The sequence below is a fragment of the Hordeum vulgare genome, chromosome 3H, assembly GCF_904849725.1.
Source record: "Hordeum vulgare subsp. vulgare chromosome 3H, MorexV3_pseudomolecules_assembly, whole genome shotgun sequence".
Lineage (NCBI taxonomy): Eukaryota > Viridiplantae > Streptophyta > Magnoliopsida > Poales > Poaceae > Hordeum > Hordeum vulgare.
In genome coordinates, this window is record NC_058520.1 from 560645543 (window position 1) to 560657681 (window position 12139).

Consider the following 12139-nt stretch of genomic DNA (forward strand, 5'->3'; position numbering starts at 1 on the left):
GCACGGAGTGTGTGATTTGGTAGTTGGATTATGCTATGAAAGTAGTCCCAAATGTGCTAGGTACCCAAAGAGGATGCAAAACCTCCATCTTCATGTTCATTGAGTAGAAAGAGAAGTTTCGATTCCTCTCAATTAGTTTTGAGACGTGGATTCGGTAATATTGAGAGTTATGTTAGTAGGGTGTTGTGAATCTAGAGATACTTGTGTTGGAGTTAGTGATTCCCGTAGCATGCACATATGGTGAACCGCTATGTTAGGAAGTCGGAGCATAACTGATCTATTGATTGTCATCCTTTGTGTTGAGGTCGGGATCGCGCGATGGTTAACACCTACCAACCCTTCCCCTCGGAGTATACGTTTAGCACTTTGTTTCGATTACTAATAAAAACTTTCGCAACAAGTATGTGAGTTCTTTATGACTAATGTTGAGTCCATGGATTATACGCACTTTCACCCTTCCACCATTGCTAGCTTCTCTAGTACCGCGCAACTCTCGCCGGTGCACAAAACCACCATATGCCTTCCTCAAAACAGCCACCATACCTACCTATTATGGCATTTTCATAGCCATCCGAGATATATTGCCATGCAACTTTCACTGTTTCGTATCATGACTTGTGCCATCATTGTCATATTGATTTGCATGATCGTAAGATAGCTAGCATGATGTTTTCATGGCTTGTCCGTTTTTGATGTCATTGCTATGCTAGATCATTGCGCGAGGCGTTTCCTATAGAGTCATCCTTGTTCTAAGCTTTGAGCTTTGAGTAAATAAAAAGTGTGATGACCATCATTATTAGAGCATTGTCCCATGTGAGGAAAAATAAAAAAAAGAGGCCAAAGAGCCCAAAAACAAAAAAAAGGGGAGAAAAAAAAGAAAAAAAAGGCCTAAGAGCACAAATGAAAAAAAAGAGAAAAAGAGAGAAGGGACAATGCTACTATCTTTTTCCACACTTGTGCTTCATGATAGCACCATGTTCTTCATGATTGAGAGCTTCTTGCTTTGTCACTACCATATGCTAGTGGGAATCTTCATTATATAACTTGGCTTGTAAATTCCAATGATGGGCTTCCTCAAAATTGCCCTAGGTCTTCGTGAGCAAGCAAGTTGGATGCACACCCACTAATTTTCCTTTTGAGATTTCACATACTTATAGCTCTAGTGCATCTCTTGTATGGCAATCCTAACTCATTCACATTGATAACTATTAATGGGCATCTCCATAGCCTATTGATACGTCGAGTCAATGTGACCATCTCCTCCTTTTTGTCTCACAACCACCACCACACTCTATTCCACCTATAGTGCTATATCCATGGCTTGCACTCATGTATTGCGTGATAGTTATAAAAAGATTGAGAAAGTAAGAGTGCGAAAGCAATTACTTGGCCAATACCGGGGTTGTGCATGATTTACATTAGTTGTGTGAGGATGATGGAGCATAGCCAGACTATATGATTTTGTAGGGATAACTTTCTTTGGCCTTGTTATTTTGAAAGTTCATGATTACCTTGCTAGTTTGCTTGAAGTATTAATGTTTTCATGTCAATAGCAAACTATTGCTTTGAATCTTACGGATCTGAACATTCATGTCACGTGAGAGAAGTTGCAAAGGACAACTATGCTAGGTAGCATTCCACATCAAAAATTCGGTCTTTATGACTTCCCTACTCGAGGACGAGCAGGAGTTAAGCTTGGGGATGCTTGATACGTCTCCAACGTATCTATAATTTTTTATGGTTCCATGCTATTATCTTGTCAAACTTTGGACGTTTTGCATGCCTTTTATATATTTTTTGGGACTAACCTATTAACTCAGTGCCAAGTGTCAGTTTCTGTTTTTTCCGTGTTTTTGACCCTTTTTCAGACGGAGTCCAAATGGAATGAAACTTTACGATAATTTTTTTGGACCAAAAGAGACCCCCGAAGCTTTGGAAGAAGGCCAGAAGAGCCACAAGGGAGTCACAAGCCCATGGGGTGCGGCCTACCCCCCTGGTCGCACAGTGCGGGCTTGTGACCTCCTCGTGGGCCCAACTGATGCAATTCCACCGCCATAAATTCCTATAAATTCAGAAACCCCCACAAAGAAACCTAGATCGGGAGTTCCACCGCTGCAAGCCTCTGTAGCCACTAGAAACCAAACTGGAGCCCGTTCCGGCACTCTACCGGAGGGGGAATCCATCTCCGGTGGCCATCTTCATCATCCCGGCGATCTTCATGACGAGGAGGGAGTAGTTCTCCCTCGGGGCTGAGGGTATGTACCAGTAGCTATGCCTTTGATCTCTCTCTCTCTCTCGTGTTCTTGAGATGTCTTAATCTCGATGTACCGTGGGCTTTGCTACTATAGTTGGATCTTATGATGTTCTTCCCCCTCTCCCTTCTTGTAGTGAATTGAGTTTCCCCTTTGAAGTTATCTTATCAGATTGAGTCTTTGAGAACACTTGATGTATGTCTTGTACGTGTGTATCTACTGTGATCAACTTGCGGGTTTGTGACAATTGGGAACCTATGCATATGGGTTGGCACACGTGGATTCATGTGAGTCTTGATGTATGTTTTGGTGATCAACTTGCGGGTTCGTGGCATTGGGAACCTATGCATAGGGGTTGGCACACATTTTGACTCTCCGGTAGAAACTTTGGGGCACCCTTTGAAGTTCTATGTGTTGGTTGAATAGATGATTCTGAGATTGTGTGATGCATATTGTATAATCATGCCCACGGATACTTGAGGTGACAATGGAGTATCTAGGTGACATTAGGGTATTGGTTGATATGTATCTTAAGGTGTTATTATAGTATGAACTCTATGATGGATCGATCAGAAAGAATAACTTTGTGGTGGTTTCGTACCCGACAATAATCTCTTCATTTGTTCTCCGCTATTAGTGACTTTGGATTGACTCTTTGTTGCATGTTGAGGGCTAGTTATATGATCCAATTATGTTATCATTGTTGAGAGAACTTCACTAGTGAAAGTATGAACCCTAGGCCTTGTTTCCACGCATTGCAATACCGTTCATGCTCACTTTTGTTACTTGTTACCTTGCTGTTTTTGTAATTTCAGATTACAAAAACCTATATCTACCATCCATATTACACTTGTTTCACCTTCTCTTCGCCGAAATAGTGCACCTATACAACTTACCATTGTATTGGGTGTGTTGGGGACACAAGAGACTCTTTGTTATTTGGTTGCAGGGTTGCTTGAGAGAGACCATCTTCATCCTACGCCTCACACGGATTGATAAACCTTAGGTCACCCACTTGAGGGAAAATTGCTACTGTCCTACAAACCTCTGCACTTGGAGGCCCAACAACGTCTACAAGAAGAAGGTTGCCTAGTAGACATCAGCTCTCCACCCGCATATCCTCGTGCCGCACACAAAACGGATACCCCGAGCGACCCTCGGGGGCCATCCCCGCATTTTTTTCAGCTACTTTACTGTTCACCCTAACGCCAGCTAGTCTTGGCCCGGGGTTGGCCGCTTGGCACGAAACGTTCATTCCCGAGGGACGACTTAGTAGCGTGTACGGTACCGAAGGCACACTCTTTGCCTTAGATACAGACCGCATCGCGGCTTTCCGGCTAGCAAGAGAAAAAGCTGGAGGTCACCACACGCGAAAAACATCCGGGGAGAAAACGGCTTGGGCGACCCAGTTATTTCATTCGTGATTATCTGCTCGGTTGAGTCTGCTCCCAGAGTTGCAGTACTGTACGCTCCATTTCGCGGCCCACTCTTCCCCTCAGCTACACATCAGCTCCCGGGTGTCCGGCTGGCGAGAGCAAAAGACAAAGAGCGGAGAGAACATGAAAAAGACTAAAGGGGGCTCGGACGAAACCGAGCCGGAACCCTTTGCAGAAAACTCGCACTGCCAGAACCAAACATTTGATATATCTGTGCCAACTAACTATGCCTTTTGCACGACCATTTCCATGGGGACCCCCCCTCACCCCGAGGCCACTGTGAGGGGGATAACCCCCGGCTGGCTCCCCGGTCCGTCTGGGTCCTAGTTGGCTGGCTCCATGGTTGGTCGGCTCCACGACCCCCGGTCCGGCTGCTCCAACTGCCTCTCCGTTCGGCTCCTCCGGATGGCCGGCTACACGGAGTCCCCAGCGGACTCCACGACCGGCAGTACCACACACCCCATCAGCCGGCATACTTCGCATTCATGTCCAGCAAAGCCCCACGCCCATCAGACGGCAGACCCCCGTGCCCATTAGTCGGTATCATCCGCGTCCGCACCCGACATCTTTGAGGCCATCGTGTGCTTTAGCAACAGCGAAGACCCTCCGCCCGACTCTTCAAGTCGCGCGAAGGCTCGGAGGCTACACCTAGTGGGTGCGCTTGTGCGCCCCCACTGGAAACAGCCAACCAGCGGACTCCACGTCCACGCCCGGGAGGGCCCCGCGCCCACCAGCCGGCGGACTCCGCCTTTGTGCACGGCAGCACCTAACACCCATCAGCCGGCGGACCCCGTGTCCGCGCCCAGCAGGGCACCGCGCCCATCAGTCACCGGACTCCGCGTCCGCGCCCGACATCTTCGACGCCCCCGTATGCTTGAGCAACAATGAAGACCCTCCACTGACACTTCGGGTTGCGTAGAGGCTTGGAGGCTACACCCAGCGGGTGCGCTTGCGCGCCCCCACTGGAAACAACCAGCCGGCGGACTCCGCGTCCATGCCCAGCAGGGCCCCGCGCCCACCAGCCGACGGACTTCACGTCCGTGTACGGCAGCGCCTCACGCCCATCAGTCGGTGGACCCCGCATCCGCGCCCTGCAGGGCCCCGCGCCCGATATCTTCGATGCAACCGTCTGCTTCAGCAACAACGAAGACCCTCTGCCCGACCTTCGAGTCACGCGGAGGCTCGGAGGCTGCACCCAGCGGGTGCGCTTGCAGGCCCCCGCTGGAAATAGCCAACCGGCGGACTTCGCGTCCACGCCCAGCAGGGCCTGGCGCCCACCAGCCGGCGGACTCCGTGTCCATGCACGACAGCGCCTCACGCCCGTCAACCGGCGAAACCCACGTCCGCGCCCGGCAGGCGCCTGCGCCCGTCAGTCGGCGAACTCAGCATCCGCGCCCGATATCTTCGACGCCATCGTCTGCTTCAGCAACAGCGAAGACCCTCCGCCCAACTCTTCGAGTCGCGCGGAGGCTCGGAGGCTACAACCAGCGGGTACACTTGCGCACCTCCACTGGAAACAACCATCCGACGGACTCCGCGTCCACGCCCAGCAGGGCCCCGCGCCCACCAGATCTATAGTACCAGAAAAACAAAAATACCTTGTTGCATTCTATTTGCTATCACTCTTATTTGCATCTATCAATCTATCCTTACTTTACCCACGAGGGATTGACAATCCCTCTACTCGTTGGGTTGCGAGGATTTGCTATTTATGTGCAGGTGCTGCTTACATAATCTTGTGGATCTTCCTACTGGATTGATACATTGGTTTCTTAACTAAGGAAAATACTTGTCGTAGTTGTGCTACATCATCCTTTAAGCTTGGAGGAAAAACCAACTCACCTGTGAACACCGTCAAGGGGCTCCAACAAGTTGTGATCGTTTGCCCCCAAAAGTTGTTAGATGAAGAAAATGACAGAAGTTGTGGTTTTTTGAATCCTTATCTTGTTTTTTGTATAAATTAAAATCTTTTTATGAGTTCAATGGATTTTTAAGTGGAACTATAATCTTCCATTATCATGCTAGGAATGTGAGATCATATTGCCCAACAGTTGTGGCAAAAGCCATCTCAGATCGTCTCTCACGTCGTTGATGACGAATCAACTAATAGGTAAAAGAAATGCATGATCACCTGTTCAGGTCCTCCTTAATGCTGTTGGACATGGTTAAATCTTGATTTTGACCGGGAGACCTATATTATTTTATTTAAGTTCAATATGGCTGGGCTTACTGCTTGATTCTTCAGTATTATTAGTCAAAAAGATTCTTGATAGATGAACATACAAGCCTCACTTGGTGTGTAACTAAGGTGTAGGATCATCAATGGGGCGGCGGCGAGGGGCATCCATGGGGCGGCATAACTGAGATTTAATCTAACTTGGACCAAGATGAACATGCAAACCTGAATGGGGTGACGCCCCTCTCGAACCTTGATGGTGTTGACGGTGGACCTCGAGAGCCGTTGTCCCGCAAACTCCTAGACGTCGGCTCCTCTTTGAACTCAACGGTGGTTGTTCTAATCCCTCATCGCGTCCTAGAAGGTCAGATGCGTCGCCGCGGCCTAGAGGATCTGATGCCTCGCCGCGGCCTAGAAGATCCGATGACGGCGACGACGTAAGGACCCTAGATGGGATCGGTGGCTAGGCCCCCACGTCGCTGAGATGTGATGCCTCGCCGCGGCCCAGAAGATCCGATGACGGCGGCGGCGTAAGGACCCTCGGTGGGATCGTCGGCTAGGCCCTAACGTCGCTGAGATGCGATCGAGGGACCAACTCTGAGGGATGGGTTTTTTCGCGTTGCGTGCGTGTGACAACGTGTAGTGGTGGCTGGTTTTTTTCGTAGCGAGTGGATGGTTTTTTCATAGCGATGGGAAGAGAGATGAAAAAACCGATAAACACCGGCTACCAAGTGCTCCTTTAGAAATAGAGATTTTTTTCAAAATGCCATAAGAAAAATGAAAAAAAAGCAACACAAGTTGCCACGTTCCTAGTCGTCACCCAAAACAAATGTAAGAAAAGATGGCAGCAGAAAAATACCACCTCTCATCAATATTAAAAGGTGCCATCATCTTAAAAAATAAAAATACCAACGCACAATACTAAAAATGACATGCTGTTATAAATAAAAAACGTCATGACATTATTAATATCTCCAGTGTCAATTTCGAAATAAAAAGTAACATCCTCTCACTATTAAAAATGTCATCATCTTAATGATAAAAATACCATCATAATAATAATAAAAATGTCATCCTATTATTAATAAAATAGCATGCTCTTATTAATAAAACGGACATGTCATTAAAACCAAAATTGTCATCCTCTCAATAATAAAAATGCCATCCTCTTATGATAAAAAAATGATATCCACTTATAATAAAACTGACCTATAAGAAAGTAAAAAAAAGGGTATTTTAGGGACGAAATTAAAAAAAAACTTTAAAAATACCATGTTGTATATAAATATAAGATTTAACACAAATGTTCGCAAACCCGCTCTCCAGCCCGATCGTAAGGGTTGCACTCTTGACACGAGAGCTTGTGAGCCATCCGACGTGATGATTCTCCTGCGTTGCGATAGATCCTCCTGGAGAACGTTTATTATTTCCCTTCTATTATTATTATCAATAATGGTGATAATCCACTTCTGAGCATAGGCTCATCTGCACCTGTGCTGAAAAACAAATCAAAAGAAAATACAAGAAAATTTTCAACTTTTATTTTTTGCATGGTAGACAATTTATTGCGTGAGGTCCGTTTTAATTTTAAGATTATTTAGACATCTCAGCAGCTTTTAGCAAAAATCTCAAATTGGATCAGTACGATGCACTGGGCACCAAAACCCTGCATTCTCAGTAATGTCACATACAAAAGAGGACTTTACGGTACGTCAACGTCAAAAAACTGAACTGGATATAGAGCATTTACAACCAAGATGAGTATTTACAACCACGATGCACAAAGAGCATTTACAACCACGATGCACAAATCTGGCTCCTCAAACGTTCATGGATGTGTCTGATCAATGTCCAGGCATGTTCGATTTTACTCTCTATTTGTCCATGCACTTTACTTTTTCTCTATATGTCCGGTCATATGCATATGATTAATGAAAAGGAAGAGAGAAAAAAAAGGAAGAACGAAAGAGAAAATGTGGTCCGTGGTTGACCTGCCGCTAGGATTTCTAATGTCTGACAAACACATAAGCAAATGCCAAATACTATGAGCATTCAAATTTGCACAAAAATCTCAAGACAAACAAAGCAAAGAGTGCAGCAATTTTTCATGACACCACAAACTAGTGTTATTTCACATACACATGGGTAGATTTCAGAGCACTTAAATATGTCATCAAGTACACAGCTGAGATAGACATGGTATTAGACATCGCAAAGTGGGTTAGGAGTGCTATTTTTCCTACAAATGCAATTATCAATCGTCGAACTCAAAACCCTCAGATGCCTGGAACTCATACCTAAAGCAATTAGGCCCAAGACGACTGTAGGGAATATCCATAGTTGACCAAGTCACCATCACCTCCACAGTGACCAAACCAAAACGGAAAGTCAAGCTCTGAGTTCCATGTTTTTCAACCCGGAAAAGATCGCATCGATAGATGTCCCTCCCACCCTTCTGACTGAGCTTCAATGTTACAACCAACTTGGCATCTTGCGCCACAGCAACCACGGCCCTGGTTAGCTCGGATGCCTCCGAGGCGATAACCCCATCAAACAGCTGGATTTTGCCATGTGCGGTATAAGATGGGCTAGTGTAAGACCCTACCAAAGACAGGTTTAAAGAACTGCCCTGCTTAATTTCTAATATCCCAACCTGTACAGTGGCCTCCGAGGCTTGTTCCAGAAATGCATACGTTATGTCCACTGAGCCACAATCACCATCCAGTCGTCCTGTCATTAAGATAGCGTGGCTTGTGCCTCTGTCGCTGAATGGGGCAACGCCATCAATGAGCTCTAGATCATCACCTTCTTCTCCTCCTGTCTTAATCTTCAGGTCAAACTCGATTACCACAGTAGATTTCATTCTGATGCCTCTCTTAGGGCCAGACAATTGTATGAGGCCATCATGCCCCACAATGAAAGGATCATCTCTTGTACGGTTGAAGACATAGTTGCGCATAGGATTCAATAGATCTCTAACAGCCACGTAACCACACAACTCAACTGGGTCACCAACATATGATGTGTTTGCTAGCTTCAGCGAGAATATCTGCATCATGCCGCAATATGCATGCCTTCCACAAACCCTCCAATTGGGCATGCAACTGTCATAAGGCACAGTCATCATCATTGGCTCCAGACAAGCTGATCGACAACAATAGAAATTATTCAGTACATGATTAAAATAATTAACCTCCAGCTTTCAACTGAAAGGAGACAAATATAGATTGATATAAACAAATATTATGAATCATGATTTTCGTACTCATACATATGAGACCTAAAGATGTCCAAAATTATAATGTAGGACCAAAACACAAATATAACAATTACGAATATTAACATAATAATATGGCAGTCATAAAATTTGGATAAAAACCATAATGTTAAGCATAGCTTACTTAAGTATGGCAAAATTCCTATTGTTACCGCCACCTAATAAAATGTTGGCTACAGAAAATGAGTGGAAAATACTGAACTTGTATAGTGTGCTTTGTGGGGTGAGAATGGGAGAGTATACACACTAAATGTCTAATTTCAAAAGTTGTTTCACATATAGCTACATATGATTTTTTACGTACCATTGGTGACTTGCAAGTACGTAGCATGTTCAAGAATATGCAGCAGACTGTATGAAAACAGCGGATCATGATTAATCTAAACGGGCTTGGAAATGGGGCATCATCTTGCACATATAATCTAAAGAATGAACCAAATTTAACTTGCAAAAAAATACCAAGTAAAACAAACAACACGAGGATCCATCAATCTTGTGCATCTAAATATTTCTAATCAACAGAAACAAGTGATTGTAAATGCTCAGTAGACATTTTTTAGATCATACAACATACCTATTTTAACTTTAGGTGTACCATTAACAGGGGAAATTTGCATATGTACCACTAAAACAACACCATTTTGGCAAAATATTACTGAAAGCCCTGACTTCAGATATGTAGCATTGAGAAGAACACTGTGTCACAAAATACACGATCCTGTTTGGGCCTTCCATATGTTTCAGTCCATTGCCTCCATCGATGTCCCTGCTCCCCCCCCCCCCTCCTTCCATGTTTGCCCCTGACGTACACTACCCACCATGCCCAGACCGAAAGGCATGCAGAAGGGTCAGCCAACAAATGCCCCCCCCCCCCCCCCCACCCACCCACACACAACAACTGCCCAGAAACAACACGCAAAGGTAAAGGAGGGGAGACAACCTAGTTGTTAAGTTCTGTCTCATCATCTGGTAGAAATGTTCCTTGTCTAACCCAAGTGTGGTCTTAATAAAGAAAATCCAGAGGCGCTAAAGTCTGCACAGTTGTTGCTCAACCCTCGCAATGGGAAGAACAACAAGACTTCATCTGCAATAGCTCACTCAAGCCCAGGTGTGACACTAGAAGAATGGCACCTATTTCTATAATAAGCTCAGATTCTAGAACTAGAAGAATGTTATCCATCTCATCTGGAGGAATAACCCGAAGGCTTATTATCGAACCATGTTGTGATGCTGTTGCTGTGAACCATGTCAAAATTAAGGAACTGTGTTTCTATTATGCTGAATGACTGCATTTAAATGTTCCTCGTGTGTTGAACCCAGTTGAAATTGTCGTAGTTTACGGCAGGGTAACACATATGGAAGGTTGCAAAATGATGTGCTCTTTTGATGGCAAAAATCTGAAGTAGGCATTTTGCCCAAGTTGTGCTCTTGTAAGTGTTCAGATCGAGAAACCACATATAAAAGAGGTGCCCTTTTAGGGATTTGGTAATACTAAATTCACCTATATGAGCTAACCTAAGATTGATATCTCAAGTCATTCGACAATTGAAATGGAAAAATTCAAAAAAAAAAAGAGATGGAAGGAGTTACATACTCTCGCTGGTATCATGGAGACGGTAAACTTTGGCCCAATAACCGTTGCTTCTGTAGATGGATCCATCGCCATGCTTCAATTTCCAAAGCAGTTCAGCACGCATGACGCCGTCGAGGGGACGCCCGTCGGCGCCCAAGGCCACCATGCTTCGGGGAGCCATCGACGATACAACCGCTTGTGCTCCGCCTCTCTCAGCCCCACTTCCTTTCTCTTCGTTTGGATCATCGCGCTTGCGCCGGCGCAGAGTTACCGACGATGAGACGGCTTTCGCGCGACCACCCCCCACTCCTCTTCTCTTCTCTTCGACCGGGTTGTCGCCCCCCAAGGTCCTTCCGCTCCTCAGAGCCATCGACGACACAACCTCTTGAGCGCCGCCGCTCTCCATCGCTCTTTCCCCCTTCGATTGGATTTTGGCTTTGGTTAGGGCGTGTTTGGTTGCCTGGGTGCATCCAGGGTACATTGCATGAAGGAGTTTGGGTGGTCCTGGCCTGGTTGATCTGATGCAAAATAAAAATGAGATGTGTGTTTGGTTGGGTGCAATATGTTACATAGTTATGATAATAGTTACATTCATCAGGATCATAAATCAATATCCAATACACATAAATTAACACTGATAATATTTACATCAAAACAAAACAGAATATGTGCAAAAATTGTAAACAGGGTAACCAGGGAGCAGCCTCAGAAGCAGCTCCCATGGCCACGACGGCCATGGCCAGGACCTCCCCTCCCTCGCGAGGGCTGGCAGCTGCAGGCGGAGGTGCGCTTCTGGCGGCAGCGTACTTATCAGATCCGAGAGGGATTGAGGGAGGAGGAGAACCAACCTGTGGGGGAGGAGAGCGGCTCGCCGGGGTGGGGCAGGAGAGCGGCTCGCCGGGGCGGGGGAGGAGAGCGGCTCGCCGGGGCGTGGACGGGGACGGGAGCGGCGCGTCGGGGTGGGGGCGGGGACAAGAGCGGCGAGGACGAGAGCGGCTCGCCGGGGTGGGGGCGGGGACGGGAGCGGCTCGCCGGGGCGGGGGCAGGGACGGGAGCGCGGCGCGAGGACGAGAGCTGCGCGAGGACGAGAGCGATGCGTCGGGAGGAACCCTATCCTCGAGGCGAGAGCGATGCTTCGGGGAGTCGCTGCACGCGCGGGTGCAGGCTCGCGGAAACAGCCCGAACTTGCGTTTCCCCGCAGGCTAGCCCGGAGGCGTTTTTTTCATCTGTCGGGTCAGATCCAACTACACATACAGCATACCAAACAATCTATATTTTGCATGGTGGGTGCGAGCCAGATGCAATACAACAAACCAAACACGCCCTTAGGGTTTGCTGCGTGCTTGATTTGGTCCAGGATATGGTTTGGCATCGACAATTTTGTTAAAACAAGCCCTTAGAAACTCATTTTTCAATCTAGGATCC

General features: G+C 46.5%; 1 protein-coding gene across 1 annotated transcript; it reads right to left on the reverse strand.

Moving 5' to 3' along the window:
* Positions 1-7943: 7943 nt before the first annotated feature.
* On the reverse strand, positions 7944-11685 carry LOC123445068. Its single transcript, XM_045121994.1, has 3 exons — positions 11563-11685; positions 10736-11232; positions 7944-9008 (listed from the first exon to the last, which is right to left on the reverse strand). The coding sequence occupies exons 2-3, from the start codon at positions 11193-11195 to the stop codon at positions 8119-8121; spliced, it is 1350 nt and encodes a 449-aa protein (XP_044977929.1). The 5' UTR covers positions 11196-11232; positions 11563-11685; the 3' UTR covers positions 7944-8118.
* Positions 11686-12139: the final 454 nt, after the last annotated feature.

Excerpts from the sequence above, each read along its gene's own strand:
- LOC123445068 (XM_045121994.1), bottom strand. The coding sequence starts at position 11,195 with ATGTACCCTGGATGCACCCAGGCAACCAAACACGCCCTAACCAAAGCC. Across the intron at positions 9,009-10,735 it reads TCTCCATGATACCAGCGAGA|CTTGTCTGGAGCCAATGATG; the intron begins GTATGTAACTCC and ends GTTGTCGATCAG.